Source organism: Carettochelys insculpta, chromosome 22 (genome assembly GCF_033958435.1).
Source record: "Carettochelys insculpta isolate YL-2023 chromosome 22, ASM3395843v1, whole genome shotgun sequence".
Taxonomy (NCBI): domain Eukaryota; kingdom Metazoa; phylum Chordata; order Testudines; family Carettochelyidae; genus Carettochelys; species Carettochelys insculpta.
Window position 1 is genome coordinate 18,800,268 of NC_134158.1, and position 18,382 is coordinate 18,818,649.

At 60.3% G+C, this 18,382-nt stretch overlaps 1 protein-coding gene across 2 annotated transcripts; it reads right to left on the bottom strand.

Moving 5' to 3' along the window:
- Nucleotides 1-4,166: 4,166 nt before the first annotated feature.
- On the bottom strand, nucleotides 4,167-16,916 carry GNG8 (G protein subunit gamma 8). Of its 2 annotated transcripts, XM_075016562.1 has the most exons (4): nucleotides 16,895-16,916; nucleotides 8,455-8,647; nucleotides 4,725-4,831; nucleotides 4,167-4,295 (listed from the first exon to the last, which is right to left on the bottom strand). In XM_075016562.1, the coding sequence occupies exons 3-4, from the start codon at nucleotides 4,806-4,808 to the stop codon at nucleotides 4,167-4,169; spliced, it is 213 nt and encodes a 70-aa protein (XP_074872663.1). In that variant the 5' UTR covers nucleotides 4,809-4,831; nucleotides 8,455-8,647; nucleotides 16,895-16,916. The 2 variants fall into 2 exon arrangements, with proteins under 2 accessions (XP_074872663.1, XP_074872662.1); XM_075016561.1 differs by lacking the exons at nucleotides 8,455-8,647; nucleotides 16,895-16,916 and having other exon boundaries at nucleotides 4,725-4,838.
- Nucleotides 16,917-18,382: the final 1,466 nt, after the last annotated feature.

Sequence of the window (18,382 nt, forward strand, 5' to 3'; positions counted from 1 at the left end):
TTCCACTGTTTAACCACCCTGACAGTTAGGAAGTTTTTCCTAATGTCTAACCTAGACCTCCCTGGCTGCAGTTTAAGCCCATTGCTTCTTGTCCTGTCCCAAGAGGAGCAATTCCCCCACCACCACCACCACCACCACAGCCCTCTTTTAGGTACTGTGACAAACCTCTTGTCTGTTCCTTAAAGGTCCTGCACATCTCTGTGGCTCCTTGTGTACCTCAGGGACTCACAGAGGCTCCTTTATTGCCCTGGGGCTTCCCAAAGGCAAGGGTCCCCCTTTACCAAGCCATTTTTAATCACAGACCAGTTTTAAGTGGAGGTGAATTAGGACCATCTCCACCAGTGTAAAACTACCTCAATCTGGCCCAAGTTAGGTACAGGGGAAGAGGGGCAGGAGGAGTCTAATCCCACCCACTGCCCTGGACTCCAACCCAGAGAAGGAGACAACTGGTGGGGCTTTTGCCTCTGCCCCACAGCAATAACCTTTCCCTGGGCTTCTTCACCCACCACTTCCCTCTGGTATCTTGGGGCAGGTATCACTTGGCTCCATCCTGTTCCACCCTTCTCTACAGCCTCCTCACTGAGCAGCACACTCCTGCTCTTGCTGCCTGGGGAAAGCCTTTTGTAGGGAGCTTGGAAGCCTTAACTGGCTGCAGGTGCTTGATTGCAACCTGTTGCTGGCTGTTTCCTAACAAGCCCCAGCTGCCCATCCAGCCTACAGGATTGCCCCCTCTGGAAATTTGGGAGGGGAACAAAAAGGAGCTCCTTCGGAACCTAGAATGTTCACCCCACGCCTTGGTCTTCAATAGGACCCAAAATGTTCACCCTCCATCAGGCCCTTAGCTGCAACTTCTGATTTGCCACAGTACTTGAAAACCACTATCACGTCCCCTCTAAGTCCTCTCTTTTCTAAACTAAGCAAGCCCCGTTCTTTCAGTCTGTGCAGAGCTTGAAATGACAGCTCAACGGCAGCCCTCCAGTCGTCTCAAGGAGACGCGTTGACTCTGAAACCTACTGACAGCCCACGCAGTCACTGTCAGCACTGGCTGCTGTTCTCAGCAGAGGCACTCCAGGGCAACAGGAATGGGGAAGTGGGAATGACGGGTCTGTACCACTTTAACAGGAGCTGGTACATCCCTGGCAGGCCTGGAGATATGATGCATGTTTCGGAGCTGGGGACCTAGCTGCAGAGAGGAAGATGGAGGGAAGCCAGATGCAATTATAGTCCTGATTAGCAGGAAGGATTGTAAATCAATAGTGGCTAATAGGTCTGTAAATAATTGAGCATGGCTGGGACTGGAGCTTAATGGAGGGAGTGGTAATCAATGACAATGTTCAAAACACGTAAGGGAGATGGGGGGAGGCCAAGCAGCATAATAATTCTGGGGACTCTCAGGCAGAGGGGAGTGCAGGCCAGTCTCGGTGGGGGAGCAGGGAGGGAAGGGTGTCAAATGCAGCTACCTCTAGGGTGGAACAGAGGCCAAAGGTTACTGGCTGGGAGAAAGCCAGAAGGAGAATGAATGGCTGGAAGTTGGAGCCAGACAGATGTCAGTTAGAGAAGAGGCACAGCTGTTGAGTGGCACAGGTGATTGGCTAATTTCCCCAGCTGTAGACAACTAGTGATCGCTAAGGGGCTGAGCCCAGTGGGGAAGGAGGCACACACTGGGTGAGGGGGCACAACAGGCCACAGGAGCAGGACGCAGGGGCTAAGGGGCTATATGGGAAGCCTGGAACATCACCTGTGAGTGGGTGGGGGTTGCCTTGCTCCAGATCGGGGGTTCGCTGGGCCTGGTTGAGTTCCCCTGCTGTCTGTCTGCATGCCCATGAATGTACATGGCCGGAGCAGCAGCGGAGGCAGCCACGGAGGGACCTGTTTACTCTTCCTCTTAGGGGCAAGGTATTCGCGCCGAGAGGCTGGCTAGTAAAGCAGTCACGGTGCTTTATGGGCTGGCTCGGTGCAGGGACTCTGCAGGCTGGGGAGAACAAGAACCAGGGACAGGGGAATGGAGCCAGGAGCCTGGGGGATGGAGGAACCCAGTCGGAGTCATGAAGGGAGCTCAGTCATTGGTGGGGGGCAGCTAACAGTGGGAAGCTCAGACTCACCTGTGGGGAAGCTCAGCTAAGAGTCCATTTGGCCCCTTTTCCTGCCCTGGCCTTTCCCCAGGGGGGAGCAGGGCAGGTCTCCAAGGGGGCTCAGGAGGTTGGTTTCCAGGAAAGTTCGCAGCACTGGCTGGGGTTTGTTTGTGCCATATTTCCCCCACCAGAGAGAGGGCCCTACCCCAGGAGGAGCAGTAGCCATTCCTGGACCCGCTGAGGGATACAATAAACCACTAGGCCCTAGGGCCTGTCTGTATTGCCCCATCCACAGCCACCCCATTGAGTACAGCCCCCCATCCAAGGCAACAGACCTGCTACTAGGAGCATTACGGCTGCACCCAGAGGCCCCTCTGTGCCTGGTGCTCAGGCGCAGAACAAGAGACCACCCCTGCCAGTGCACAGTTGAGATACACAAAGGGTAGGAGGAGAAACCGAGGCAGGGAGCGGGCGGGGAAACTAAGGCAGGGTGTGGCAGGGGAAACTCGCCCAGGGTTGCACATAGAGGCTGACAGCTGGGAACAGAACCTGGGTCAGGGGAGTCTTCACTGCAGGGTGAGGCTTTCACTCCAGCAGGTGCAGGGGAAGGCAGAGGGGGCACTGAGTCCCGTCCATTCCAGGGTCGCACCATCTGGCCCTGGGCTGGGGATGAGCAGCAGAAGCAGGCAGCTGTGCATTAGGGAGCAATGTGTGGTCCAGAGCCTGGTTCCCCCCCCCAACCCCTACTAGCACAGATGAGCACTTGCCCAGGTGGTGGGCCTGCCTGGGGGATCCCAGCATGTGACTCGCATCTGCCAAACTGGGGGTCTGATGATCCCTGCTGCTGGGAAAGTGGGGGGGTGTCAACCAGGCATGCGTACACTTGGCTGTGTGTGTGTGTAGGGGCAGGTGTGTATATGTGGTCCAGGAGGGGACCAAGTCCCTGAATGTCTGTCATCAACCCCTGGGTATATCCCCTCCCATGCTGAGGGGGATGGGGCCGGGAAGCCAGTGACCACGGTGGGGGCAAAGGCAGGGTGAGGGTTCAGGGGCTCAGTCTGTGGCCAGTGGTGGAGGAATGGCTTGGAGTCCAGGGGGAACAGGTCCTGGAGGGGTCAGAGACTGGATATGGGCAGCAAGGATAAGGACACAGGATCTGGGGATTCAAGGCCTGGGGGCACAGTGACTGGGTGGGGATTAGGGGGGACCTGGAACTTGGGGTTTGGGGGGCACAGGGCCTGGGGTGTCAGTGACAGGGTGGGGCAGTGGGGGGAGCTGGAACCTGAGGGCCTGGTGGCTCAGTGACCAGATGGGTGCAGCAGAGCGAAGCTAGAAACAGGGTTCCCATGCGGTGGGAAGGGCTGTGAGTTGAGTAACCAGGTGGGGGCTGCAGTACAGGAGGGGACCTGGGTGCTTGTGCAGGGGGTGGGCAGGGGCTGGGGACACAAGGAATGGACAGGGACAGTGAAGTTACTCAGCCGTGTTTACTGATCTTGGTGACAGCAGCCAAGGGGCAAATCCACCGAGCGAATGTTCCTGGCGGAGAAGGGGAGAGCAGTGAGGAAGGGCGGATGGGAGGTGGGGAGTGGGAGAATGGAGAGCAGGAGAAGACGACACTATGGCTATGCTGTGACAGACAGACAGACAGATAGACAGACAGAAGCACAGTTAGATTCCGTAGGGCAATGGACAGATTGGTACCGTGGATGGACGGGAGGGTAGCTGGATACACAGACACCACGGAAGGAAGGACGGATGGCCAGAATGCATCACTCAGTTCCACGGAGGGGGCAGATGGGCAGATAGATACCACGGACAGAAGGACGGACAAGTTGGATTGACAGGCTCCCTGGATGGATCGGTGAGACATATTCAGTGGGAGGCCGGGTGGGTGGTTGGACAGACGCCGTGGACGGGAGGACAGACAGGAAGGCTCCCCTTATCAGTCAGGGTGTGCGGCCCACACCCCGTGCCTCATCCCCTGGTTTCTCCCCACCCTCCTTGCACCCCCTCTCTGCTTCTCTATGCTGTCGCGAGTGGGGCGGCTCTAGAGCTACGGCCCGATGGGCTGTGCTGAGTCGCTGGCCCCAGGCCTCACAGCACGATGCAGAAGAGCCGCTTTTCGCGAAAGGGGTTCTCCGAGGAGGGCACCGGGGTCACCAGTGGGTCCTCCTTGGCGTGTGCCTCGCAGTAGGCCAGCAAATCCGCGGCTGCCTTGGACACCTGTCACAGGGAGGAAAGGGTTAAACGCACCAGGCACAGCCCGGGGACAGCGGCAACAGAGCCTTTGGGGGTTCCCCCAACCAGAGCTCCCCACAGCGCCCCCTGCTGGGACAGGACAGGGCTGGCATAAGTGGGAGTTCCCCCTACAGGGAGTGCCCCCGTCCTGCTCCCCACAGCGCCCCCTGCTGGGACAGGACAGGGCTGGCATAAGTGGGAGTTCCCCCTACAGGGAGTGCCCCCGTCCTGCTCCCCACAGCGCCCCCTGCTGGGAGAGAATGGGGCTGGTCTAGCTGGGAGCTGCTCCCCTGGGTCCCATTCATGCCCAGAGGTGGAGGTGGCGGCACTGGGAGTGGGGCTTGCAGAGCAGCGGCGTGGGGGCGGGGCTTGCCCAGCCAGGTGCGAACAGGCGGGGCGGGGGGAGAGTCACACCTTCATGCGGTCAATGTTCACCTCCAGCTTGAGCTGCTCCACCATCTTGCGGGCCTCGGCGATCTTGGCCATGTTGTTGGACATGGTTCCCCAGGCAGACACTTGCCCTGCCATGGAGGTTGGGGGGTGTCAGTGAAGGAGGGGGTGAGGAGAAGGTAGAGGTGGGCGGCAGTGCTCTAGGCTGGATTTCCTGAGCTCCAGGGCCAAGCTTCACCCTCACGCCCTCCCAGTCCACAGGGGGCGCCCCTCTGGTCCAACCTCAGGGCAGTGGGGACTGGCTGGCCCAGGGGTGGGGGGCCGGGGGAATGGGGTCAGCGGCCACAGAATCACCCCTTCTGAGCGGCACACTCAGACCAAGCCCACGGAGGGTTGAATGGGCAGAACAGTCAGCTGTCCTTTCTGGGCCTAGGGACTCTCCCTGTGTGGGAGGGCAGGGCCCGGCAGGCAGAGGGTGAGCATTCATGTGTTGCATTCATGATGTGGTCTGTGGGTGCATGGGTGGGGCATGCGTGCCTGTGGGTGCCGGGACGGGTGCACCATCTGTCCCGTTTTCCCCTCACTCACGCTGTCTCACAGGCCTCCTGACTTTTTTAAGAAAACGGGCCAATTGTCCCTTAGTTTACAGGGCTCCTGTTTCCTGGCACCTGGGGTCTCAGGGCAGCAGCTCCTGCTGCAGGGGAGCTCCTCCGTGGGGCAGCTGCCTCATTTCCTGTCCCCCATGCCAGGAGGCTGCAGAGCCCCTGTTCTTGGCAGCCCCCCACCAGAAGGTTGTGGAGCTCCCATCCCCGGTGCCTCACTGTGGGGCAGCAGCCCCCCCCCCATTGCAGAGGAGTCCTGACATGGGACAGCAGCCCCACATCCCTGGGAGCCAGTGTCTCGTACCTGCCATAGGGCAATGTGATCGCCCTGTGCAAGGATAGCTATGCAGATGCATGAATGTGCGGATGCACTGCACACATGAAGAGCTGTGTGGGTGCATAGATGAGGTGTGTGTGTGCACGTGTGTGTGTGTGTGTGTGTGTGTGCATGCTTGTGAGCTCACCCCCCCAGGTCTCTGCTCCATCCATGCATACACTGCCCCGCCCCCAGCACAGCGCCATACTTCAGAGGCAGCCCAGTGGCACATCTGAGCCGGGGCAGGGGGCTGCAGATGACGGGGTCTCGCTGTGCTGGGGACAGCAGGGAACCTGCTGCCTCAGCCTTGATCCAAGAAAGGGAAATTAGCCCCACTCTGGGAAGAGGGGGAGTCATGGCTGGCTAATTAGGCCCTCTCGGTAGCTTTCCCCTCCCCGCCAGCCCTGCCCGCAGGAGGCCCCTGATCAGCTATTCTCAAAGCAGCCGGCTAATTGCTCAGCCAGGTGCAGGGAAATGTCACCTGGTCGGGCACTGGCACAGGGCAGGGGAGAGCTTACATGGCACAGCAGGGGGCACTGCATGGCTAGGAGCCTGGGGCAGGGCTGTTAAAGGGATCTTCACCCAACCCAGCCCTATCTGTGCTTGGACCATGAAGGGGACAGGGACCTGGGAAACTTGGGAAGCTCTAGGTTGTGAAAATGGGGTGGGGGGAGGCTAGGAGGTGAGTGAAATCCAGGTATGTTTGCGGGGGGGGGCCAGTTAAGGTTTGGGGGGTGAAGGTTCAAGTCACATCTGTTCTGTGGTGTTGTAAAGCCCCCAGCCACACCCGGAGCCAGCTCTTCCACACAGAAAATGCTGAGGTTGGGGGCTGTTCTGGACAGCTCTTGTCAGGGTGTGTGCTGTTTGCAGGGGAGGGAGGCCACCTGAGTGTGAAACGGCCAGCGGTACAGGTACCTAGGTCGCTGGTCCACCCTGGCACGTTGTCATGCACCTGTGTGCAAATTTGTGTTGGGGCACGTTAGTGCACCAATGACTGCATGCTTATGTCTGAGCCGGTGTGTGTACCCAGAGGCAGGGTCTTATGCTGTTTGTGTCTGCAGGCAAGAGACTGCATGAGTGTGCACAGGGGAGAACCAGGAGGTGTACACGTGTGTGCAAGGACACGAGTACAAGGGCTTATAGGCATGCACCGGTATGGCCAAGACCATGGGGAGGGGATGTGCGTGCTAAAGTGTGCACATGGCAGTGCAAGGACTAGCCCATGTGTGCATAGATGTGCGAGTGTGCACGTGCACACAAGGCAGCTGTGCATGAGAGAATGCACACAGGTGGGCATGTGCAGACACATTCCCACAATGGGGACATTTCCCAAGAACCCTGAGGTTCTGCAAGCTGCTTTCCTCACACTGCCCCAGGCCCTCCTTAACTTCCCAGCTGCTGCTGAGGGAGACGCAGGTCCCTGATCTCTGCTCCTGGCAGGTAAATAATATAGGGGCTGGGCCCCAGCTGCTTTGTTTTTCAGTTCCAGCTGGGACTGGGACCTGACCCCTAGCAGTTAGTTGCTGGAGGCACAAACACCTTTCTTCCTTCCTTCCAGATCTGCGGATCCAGCCGGACCAATGCCCTCTTTGGCATGGTCACCGCCAACAGAGCTCCTGGGCAGGAAGCCAAGCCAATGCATGGCACACTGACTCTGCACTGCCACCTGCAGTGCCCAGGTATGCATGTGATGGAAGGCAGACATGGTGCGAGAAAGAGGGGGACGGAGCCCCCAAGACACTTCCCAAACCACAACCTAGGAATCCCGTGGGACACACCCTGGGTGCTGGGCACAGGAGCAGTGGGCAGGCAGAGGTTGTAACCCTCAGACCATTCAGCTCCAACATGGTGAGCTGAGGTCCCAGAGACAGGGGGAATCGCATGTCCCCCTGGCCTCAGGAGAGTCCAGGGTTGGGTCTGGTGCTGACCTGAATGGAACGGAGGCTACTAGCCTGAAAACCCATTGGAGAATCTCACTCAGTTTTAAGGCTGGGAGTATGGATCTGGACCTGTTTATAAAGTGGCAGCCCATATAAACAAAGGTGAGACAAGAGTTGTCTCTATCTATCTATCCATCCATCCACACACACACACTCTCTCTCTCCCCTTACAACACTCCCCATCTTTGTGTTCCTGGCCAAGATTGTCCGGTTTTACGAATGGGCTGAGATTTGGGCACAGGGGGCTCATATTTTTCCCCCAGGCTGGCCCCTGTCCAGGGGTTGGGGGGAAGGATGAAAGAAAACGAGCAGGTGTCAGCAGAGGGTGAGAAGCGACGCCCTGAGATTAGGCGAGGAACTGAGGAAACAGGGCTCCTGGGTTCTAGCCCCAGCCCAGTTCTAGTCCTGGTCCTATCACTGTCTCATGGTGGGAGCCTGGGCAAACCCTGTCCTCTGTCCCAGAGCCCCCGCCTGTGCATCAGGGCTTTGGAGCCTAACCCACATGCTGGGCAGCAGCAATTAGTTCTGCTCAGCACAGGCTTGGCGCAGAGGTGAGAAAAGGACCAGACACCCTCTTAGCCATTACTGCAGTCCAGCCCCGCCAGGGCAGGGGCATCAGCATTGCACAGAGCAGTCTGGGGCCTGGGGAAGGAGGTATGGGAGGCCTTAGCTGTTCCCGGCTGATGGGGGCTGTAGCTGTCAGATGCTCTTGGAGCAGCAGCGGACCCATGCCTAGGAGACAGTGGGGTTCACTACAGCTAAGAGGGAGCCCTCCCCAGGATCAGCTGCCCAGAGGGGCGGTCAGGGCTGCCCATGTCAGGCCCCCCAGCCCAGGTGGGGACTCCTAGGATGTGGGTCACCCTGGAAGGGGCGGAGGGGGCAGAGCCAGCACCTACCTGTTGCCACGGTGTCTGTGTCTCTCGCTGTCTCCAGCTGGAGTGAGCAGCGTCTGGTCCCCTGACACAGCAGCCTCTAGTGTGGAGCGTCTGTGAGCGTCACCTCCCCCTGCCCTCCTGGGGGGGCGCCGGCTCAGGAGGGCGGCTCATAGCAGCTGGCAGAGTGGGGGAAGGCAGGGCCGGTACCAGAGACCTGAGATCACACACAGAAGGACAGACAGACAGACTGGCTGGACAGACACGCCAACACGGAGGAACAGACACACCGAGATGCACCCCAATTATCTGTTATCCAGAATCCCCCATGGCCCTGCCCAGCCCTGCGCCCCATTCCCAGTTACCCAGAATCCCCTGGGGTCCTGACCAGACCCTGAGCCTCATGCCTGGTTACCACAAACCCCACCACCCTGCACCCCAAATCTGTCACCCAGAATCCCCCGGGGTCCTGTCCTGCCCCTGCGCCCCATTCCTGGTTACCCAGAATCCCCGCAGGGCCCTGCCCAGACCCTGCACCCCATTCCCAGTTAACCAGAATCCCCCAGCCCCCTACACCCCAATTCTCTGTTACCCAGAATCCCCCAGGGCCTTGCCCAGACCCTGCACCCCACTTCGCTGCTATGCAGACCCACCTTGGGCCATGCACAACTCCTGGAACCCCACGCTGGGCCTTTGCTTTCACCCACCCGATCCCTGGCAGGGGACCCTGAGAACAACCCTGTGCTGTGATCCCCATGTGCAGCCCTGGCATTGTCCACATGGGGGCACCAAAGGACAGTTGATGGGCACTGCATGGGCACCGGCCCCAGGCAGTGGGCTAGACAGGGAAGGGTGCTAGGAGGACGTGGGGGTCTGCGCAGTGCCAGAGGGCCACAGACATCAGGGTAGGCCCTCCCGGCTCCAGGACGGTGCTGCTCAGCCCCTGAGATCTTCCTGAGCTGACCGCTAAGCCAGCTCGGGGGGCTGCCCTCGTGTCTCCCGGACCTGGGGCCAGCCTTTGCACAGTGGGAGGTGCGTCTGGAACGCCTGGCTGAGGGCACCATGCCGGCTGCAGCGGGGCCTGGCGCACTGGGGATGCGCCATGAGCGCGGGACCCTGGCACACAGTGGAGTCCCGGCTTCAGGAGGCCTGGAGCTCAGGGTCCGAGGGGTGTGAAAACGCTGCCGCTGCCCGACCTCAGCATGGCGAAGTGGGTGCATGGGTGTTCCGAGCCCAGCACGCCCGTGGCACGTGAGGTGGCGGCAGGAGTCGGCGATCACGGCACAGGATGTGCGAGGCTGGAGGGCTCGGAGCTGGCAGGGGCGCATCCCCCCCTCACCCGGCCCTGGTGGAAGGAGGGAGGCAGCTGCTCTTCACTCGGCCATGGCGGTGATAAGGCCCTTGAGGGGCTAAAATTAGCCCCGGCAAATCCCAGCTGAGCATCTGGAAGGGCCTCCTGGATTCCAGCCTGGGAGGCGGGGAAGTGGGGGGGGGGAGACGGAGCAAGAGGGGGGATGGGGAGAGAAAAGGAGGGAGTGAGGGGGAAGAGGCAGAGAGGGAGGGGGAAGGGAGAAGAGCAGCAAGAATGCTTGCCTCAGCTGGCCCCAGACTCAGGGGTCTTCAGGCCCACTGGAGGCGGGAAGAGGAGGCCATTAAAGGAACCACATGGCTTGGGGGTGGTGGGGCACCAGAGAGAAATGGCTAGAAGGAAGGTGAATGGCCACCAGAGGGCCAGTCCAGTTAGGGGACCAGCCCCCACACACACCCCCATCCCACATCCGTGGGGCGGGGGCCTGTTTTCTGAGTGCATGTCCTGCTGGGGCTGGCAGGGAGGGATTTCAGTAGTGGGTAGTAGCTATGGCTGGGTAAACAGCTGCCATGTAGCACCCCAGAGGTGGCTGCATTTCAGCACACAGTGAGGGCTGTATAGCAATTCAGTGTTGGGTGAGAGATCCCTGTGTAAATAGTTGCCATGCTCCAGCCCAGCGGCAGCTGCATCTCCACGCTCTGTCGTGTTATATTCTTGCTTAATAGCCAGCTTCTCCTAACTCTTTCTAGCAGCAGGCAAGAGAACCCCAAATATCCCTCCTCCATGAGCCCAACTACCTCTAAGCCAAAAGTGACTTCACACCCTGGTGCCTGGTAAGCTGAGCACGTGGGCAGCCGCTCAGGAGAGATCCAGGTGTCAACCAGCCGGTTTGCAGAGCGCCCGCAGTGTGTGCTTCTACGGGTGGTGCACATCGACCCAGGCTCCTGTGCACAGAACAAAATTTATTCTGCCCACAGATGGGAAAGAAAATCCGACGGAACACTGCGCCACACCAGCAGTGAGAGGTCTATGACACACATAGCACTTCTGCGCCTCCATTACTCAGGCTACTTCTGATAATGAATCCTACAAGCGAGCAGCATTTTCCCAAGAGCTCTGGTCACGTTTCTCCTGCCCCGGGCACACACATGGTGTAACAGCCCCATCCCCAGGCTCAACGGCCAGGGCTACGCTCACCCTAGGAGGTTGGCTACTCCTGATACAAACAGAGGCACAAAGGCCTTGTGCTGTCTGCGCCGGGTGCTAGGCCGGGCTGGCTACGTCTCTTGGGGAGGTGGGATTTTCATAGCACAGAGAAACGCAGCTTTGCCCATGTACATTTCCAGGGCAGCTCGGCCCTGAGGAAGGGGCTCTCAGCCACATGCAAAGGACAGCTCCTGGGCAGCGTGATTCCAGCTCCTCGCCTGCACTCTGGGCCAGCTCAGCTCCTCGGCCTTTCAGCCCGGGCCCATCAGAGCTGCGCCTCTGTTATCGGCGCGACAGGACCTGCGGGCAGAGCCGCCTCGTGAAGCCGTGGAGAGGTTGTTAGAAGGCGGAGCATCTCCTCACGTGGGCGGGGCCAACTCCGCTACGGGAAGCAAGGCACTCTGGGTAACGCTCAGGTGCAGCGCAGCGCATGGAGGGACGGGACCAGCCGCAATCCAGGCCGCAGCCTAACCCTGCTGCTGCTGGACCCACAAAGTCCCGCCCTGCAGAACCAGTATTGCCACCCTGTAGAGACGGTGTTGCAACACCTGCTGGTTTAGTGTAGACGGCACCTGGCTTTGCTTTTCCCCTGGATGCCTTGGCCAGCCCTGGGATTGTGCTGCATGGCAGGCTGGCGTGGAAGGAGCCAGCAGAAGGGTTAACGTAATCCTCTCGTCCCTTCGCCCACTACTCCAGAGGCAGGTGCGTGCGATGCGGTTGCCATAGCAACGGCACCAGCCAGTTCTGAGCCCAGAAGATGCAAGGGGTCAGGAGCCGGGGGGGGCGGGGAGTGGGATTGGTTCATTACGATCTGGGTGATAGTTGCCGGCAGGGGGTGGGGGAAAGGGACACGTTCCAGAGGGAAAGAAGGCCGAGAAGGGGCTTTCGCATCCTTTGACAGGGCCTGTCACTCACATCCTTTCAGCAAACAAGTCATCCTGGGCTGAGATGCAGCCACCTCTGGGGTGGGGGCGCAGCATCTGGTTATACAAAAATCCTTCGCCTGGTGCTTATATGTAGCTGCTTCGGGCATAGGATGCAGGATCTCATTCTACCGGGGTGGTTCACTCAGTCCTGCGATACAGCCAGCTCTAGGGTGGCAGCTCTTAATACCAGGACGCTCTGCCCAGTGCTGAAATGCAACTGCCTCCGTGGGAGATGCAGAAGGATCATTCGTTACCCAGCACTGGGCTGCAGCCATCTCTGCAGTGGACTGTGGCAGCTGTTTTGACAGGGATTTCCCACCCCACCCCCTGCCGCCCAGACTTCCTCAGCAGTTCCGATTTCCAGTTACCTGGCAGGGGGGTCGGAGTGGGTACAGCCAGAGAGGATCTAGACACACACACCCTGCCCCCCACCCAGATTAGCATCCAGGTCCAGACAGGCCGCCCACCGCAGTGCCCTGCTATAGCCCCCCCCCCGCACCCATGGGTGAGTCTGGACTGGACCAAGCTGGAGCTCCCAGGATGCTCTCAGGAGCAGCCAGCCAATGCACCCGATCATTCCCACCCTGCCCACTCAGCCTGCTCCATGCTTGGGCACTGGTGCATTGTGGGAAAATCCTGCCCACTTGGACCTCCCCTGGCCTGGCTAAGGGGTGGCTGTCCCAGGGCTCTTTGGGAGGAAGGGGCAGGACCAGCCAGTTCACATTCACCAGGCTGGAGAGATGGACAGAACCACAGTGGCCTCCCTAGAGAACCTCCTTTAGATTCCAGCCGGCCCAGTCCTGCCTGCAGGGAGGGTAGCAGGGGTGCAATGTCTGGGGGTGGTGCCCCCCCCATCTATAAACCACTTTCAGACACCCCATCTGCCCCCTGTGCAGGCCAGGGGCTGAGGAAGAGAATCTCACAGCACTGGGGTCCCTGGCTGGGTGTTGACAGAGCACCACTCTGGAGAAGCTCACAACATGGAATCCCCAGCGGGGTGCTACTGCTGGGTCCCCCCTTCTGCAGCACTGCCCCCTCACCCCACCAGCCATACGGTCCCTCTGCACAAACCTGCCCCAGCCCCTTTGCCCCCTTAGGGCAGATTGCTTTACCCCATCGCCCCAGCCTGGCTCACAGCTCCCAAGCAGCGTTCCCTGAAAGCTGGCTGTTCCCAAACTTTTCGAGACAAGGACTTGTTCTGACAATTCAGTAAGACATTGTGATCCAGGCAATTCAAAACCGGGGGCAGCCGGGGTGGGGGGAGTAGGTTCCCCACTGGGGAAAAAAATTGTAAATCTTAATTTGCCGTCCCCAGGCTTAAACCCCTTGCAGCCCCACACCACCTCCCCACGTACCTCATGCAAGTGTCACTGGTGCTCCTTCTTTGGGCTGCTGCCTCCTCCATGCAGCTCCCCGCAGCCCTCCTATTCCCTGCTCCACCATGCAGCATGGGTAGGTCCCTGCCCTGCCCTGCCCTGCCAAACTGGGACGCAGTTGAATTGGTTTAACTGTTGGATCCTGCCAGACATTAAACCAATTACATTTCATTCCACTTTGGCAGGGCAGGGACTGGATGCTGGAGGCATGAGCAGCAGCCGCGGCAGGAGCCGCAAATGGCTCCTTAAAGAGCCACATGCAGCTCAGAGCTGCCCAGCCAGCAGCCCTTAAAAAAACCTAATGGCAACCCATGTTTGGGGCTTGACCCACAGGCTGGGAAGCCCAGCTGCAAGCTGAGCACTGGGGAGGCCACCCAGAAGAGGTTCAGGTGCTTTGCAGCTGATTAGCAGAGTGCTCACAGCCAGCAGCCTGTGTTTCTGCCGGTGGTGCGCATCTGCACATGCCTTGGTGCATATAACAAAATTTATTCTACACACAGAGAAAATATTAGAGGGACCATTAGCCAGGACGAGTGGCTGGAGGCCCAGCATGGCTCATTGCCTTGGGGGGCAGACGCCCATCTGTGGAGAAGACAGTCTGCAGTGGGGGAGGAGGTGTGTTCAACCCTTTGGTGTCTGAAGGCAGGAGCACAGCATGCGTCAGCTGGCACTGTCCTGGAGCAGCTCACAGCACAGCCGTGATGGGACCTGGAAGCCAGGTCTTGGCACTGGCTGATCCTGTGTGTGGATGGGTGGGCAGAGGCACTGGCAGAGGGGCAGGACATTAAGCCAGATTCTTCCGGCCCCTCTGCTCCAACTCCCCCCACCCCAGCACCCAGGGGGTCTCTGAGCAGTGCAGGGCTGACTCCCAACTCTTGGCAAAAGGAGCAGATTGGGGGCATGTCCAGGGCACAGTGCACTGTGGTTATACTCTGCCCCCCCTGGTGGCAGATCAGGGCACGGTGCAGGCACACTGCCCTGGGGCTATTGCACTCACCGGGCTGGTCTGGTGCCAGGAACTGGGCAGACCCCAGAAAGTGAGAGGCACCAGAGGGAGCTAATCCTGCCCTTTCCTCCAAGAGCAGGACTTGGGCCAATTGCCTGCCATCCGCTCCCTGTGCCAGAGCAGAGCCAGTGTGGATGGCTCTGGCATCTCAGCAGCACACTAGCACCCTTTCCTGGGGCACAATCGCCCCTTTCCTGGGGGGAGCAGAGCCCGGCTTTGCTCCAGGAGCAATCTGGGGCTGGGGGGGGCGGGGGGGAGAGTCTGGCGGTGCTGGGTCCTTGCCGCCAACCGCGAGGTATTTTTAGCGGCTCCGTGGGCAGGTGCTGCCTGAGTCAGGCTTCATGTTCCCTGCAGTTTAGCAGCTCCAGAGCTGAGCCCATCTCCTGCTGGCAGCCAGGGGCAGGCAGGGAGGGAGTCAGTGCTGGGGAAAACACTCGAGCAGGGACCAGCTATGGGCATGCTAACCCCCTCCCCAGCCCAGACTGGCTCGCCCTCGGCATAGCCCCATGTGCACCCTGCCCCATGTGGGCATTCCCATGGAAATCACTGTGTCAGGTTCTGGGTCACTGCTGCAAGGAAACACACAGTGCCCCAGTCCCCAGCCGGCACTGCCATGAGAAAGCTCACAGCACCAGTCCTGCCTCCGCCCATTCCCCAGCTGGCACCACCCATGAGAATCTCTCAGTGCCGTGCTCCACAGCCGGCACTGCCCAAGGAATCTCACAGCACTGCACTCCACAGCCGGCACTGCCCGAGGAAACTCACAGCACTGCACTCCACAGCCGGCACTGCCCGAGGAAACTCACAGCACTGCACTCCACAGCCGGCACTGCCCGAGGAAACTCACAGCACTGCACTCCACAGCCGGCACTGCCCGAGGAAACTCACAGCACTGCACTCCACAGCCGGCACTGCCCGAGGAATCTCACAGCACTGCACTCCACAGCCGGCACTGCCCGAGGAATCTCACAGCACTGCACTCCACAGCCGGCACTGCCCGAGGAAACTCACAGCACTGCACTCCACAGCCGGCACTGCCCGAGGAAACTCACAGCACTGCACTCCACAGCCGGCACTGCCCGAGGAAACTCACAGCACTGCACTCCACAGCCGGCACTGCCCGAGGAAACTCACAGCACTGCACTCCACAGCCAGCACTGCCCGAGGAAACTCAGCACTGCACTCCACAGCCAGCACTGCCCGAGGAAACTCACAGCACTGCACTCCACAGCCGGCACTGCCCAAGGAAACTCACAGCACTGCACTCCACAGCCGGCACTGCCCGAGGAAACTCACAGCACTGCACTCCACAGCCGGCACTAACCGAGGAAACTCACAGCACTGCACTCCACAGCCGGCACTGCCCGAGGAAACTCAGCACTGCACTCCACAGCCAGCACTGCCCGAGGAAACTCACAGCACTGCACTCCACAGCCGGCACTGCCCAAGGAAACTCACAGCACTGCACTCCACAGCCGGCACTGCCCGAGGAAACTCAGCACTGCACTCCACAGCCAGCACTGCCCGAGGAAACTCACAGCACTGCACTCCACAGCCATCACTGCCCGTGGAAACTCAGCACTGCACTCCACAGCCAGCACTGCCCGAGGAATCTCACAGCTGACACTGCCCCAAGGAAGCTCGCAGCACTGCAGGCTCACAGAGTGCCAACGCCCCTCTGAAGGCAAATGGAACTTTACCCCCCTCCAAGCTGTACTGTCCAGCCACACTGCCCTGATGTACCCACCCCCGTCCCACTGCTAGAACTGCAAACACCCAGCTCAGGCACAAAGCCCGGTGCAGCTGCAGCAGGCGTGTGAACCCCCGCACCACAGGGCTGGATGTGTGGCTGTGGGACCTGCTCTAGGGGTCAGTTTGCATCACTCTGTGCTGCCCAGGGTCAGACAAGCTGGGTGCAATGGGTTCGTCCAGCCTTGGGATGGAGGCAGCTGGTGCCTATGAATGGGGTAGCCCCCCTGGCTGCACACACAGTTCTGGTGCCCCCCCACCCCCGCACAGCACCCCCCCTCCCCACTCTGCCTAAGTAGCCTCATCTCTGCGGAGTGCGCAGGGAGGGAGGGGACGCAGGCCCATGGTGCCTCCCCCAGCACAAAGCAAACGCTGCCCGGGCAGCCGCGGGTTTGGCTCGGCTCGGCTCGGGGCAGGCCATGAAAGGGGGCCACTGTCTCACATCTGGCAGGCATCAGACCCCGGTGCAGCACAGGGCAGCCGCTTTAGGCAGCCAGAGCGGCAGGTCCCTCCCCACAGCCCCCTATGCCACCGCCCCCCCCCACAGCTCTGGGGTCCACAACCCCCTCGGCCAGATCCCAGCACCCCCATACCACAGCCCAGCCCCCGAGAGCCTCCACCACCACAGCCCTCCCCACAGCTCTCGGTCCACAGCTCACTCTGCCCGATCACAGCCCCCCCATATACCACAGCCCAGCCCCAGAGAGCCCCCCCCAACCCCCCATAACTTTGGGGCCACAGCCCCCTCCGCCAGGTGCCAGCACCCCCCAGCCCAGCCCCCTCCCAGCTCAATTCACCCCACAGTTCGGCATCCACAACCCCTTCTGCTAGATACCAACCCCTCCATACCACAGCCCAGCCCCCAAGAGCCCCACCCCACAGCCCGACCCACCTCCCCGACAGCCCAGGGTCCCCAGCCTGCTCTGCCAGATCCAGTCGCCCCGACTACAGCCCAGCCCTTGCAACATGCCCCCACACAACACAGCAGAGCCCAGCCCCCAACCCATCTCCACTGCAGTCCAGCCCCCTCAGTACACAGCAGCCCCCGCCCCCAGCAGAACCCCACCCTCCCCTCCCCTCACAGCCCAGGGTTTGCAACGCCCTCTGCCAGATTCCCGCCCCCCCCCCACCGCCCCTCAACAGCCCTGTACCAGAGCCCAACCCACCCCTTCTCACAGCCCAGGGTCCGCCCCCCGCCAGCCCCCCACCACGACCCAGCAGAGCCCACCCTGTACCAGCACCAAACAGCAGAAACCAGCCACCATCCCACCCCTGCCATAGCCCAGCCCCCCGCAACACCTCACTAGCGCCCAATACCCACCTCATAACCTCCAGCCCCACCCCTCACAGTAGCCCCCAGGCTTCCGCTCGGGTTTCAGCATGATTTGCAGATGGTACAAATTAAAGGCTGTGAGCCCATCTCCCCACTTCCCTGGACCAACCCCCCCAGCCCCCCATTTCTCTCCCAGGTGCCCCCATGGAAGACAGCCAGACACTCCCTGTTGCCCCTCCCGTTTGAGGAGCTGGAGCACACAGGGAGGGGGCTGGCATCATCTGCCTCAGAAAGTGGGGGTGTTCCCTTCCCAGCAGCAGGTGATGTGAACCCCCCCATCATGTAGCCTGAACCAGGTGGCATGGGACAGGAAAGAGTTTTGGCAGCTCAGAGGGGAAAGAGGCTCAGGTTTTGGGGTGCAGCAAACAGAGCAGCTCAGCACTGGGGTACATAGGTTGGGGGTACAGCCCAACAGCAGCTTAGGCTCAGGATATGGGGGGTGGGGTGCAGAAGACAGCTGCTCAGGTTTGGGGCACAAAGGGGCATTACCTGGCCAGATCTGGAGGTGAAGAGCAGCTCAGGGCACATGTGGGGGTGTGCAACAGCGAAAGCGGAACACCATAGGTGCTGCAAAGCTCAAACGCCCAATTTCAGATGGGGAGCAGGGAGGCAGCCATCTAGACTGTGGGGGGAGCAGAAACCATCTGCATCAGGATGTGGCGGGGGGGGGATCAGCCGTCTAGGATGAGGGGGAGCAGAAACCATCTGCATCAGGGTGCGGAGGGAGCAGGGAGTCAGCGGTCTAGGCTGGGGGGAGCAGAAGCCATCTGCATCGGCAGGTCAGGGAGCAGAACTGGCTCCGCATTTTGGCTTCCAAGCGCGGCTAGAGGAGAATGAGTGTGTTGTCCACAGCTCGTAATAATTCAGTTGAGCCAGGGCCAGGGGGAGGGGGGATGAGCGCCGGCGTGCCGCGGGCTGAAGGAAAGAATTTGCAAGGCAGGAAGGTTTTCCTGACTGCTTCCCGCATCTGGTTTTCATAAAGGGCTCTGGGCCGGGCCTTGGTTACAGAGACTGCTTGGAGCTCCAAGCAGCCCATGGACAGGACTG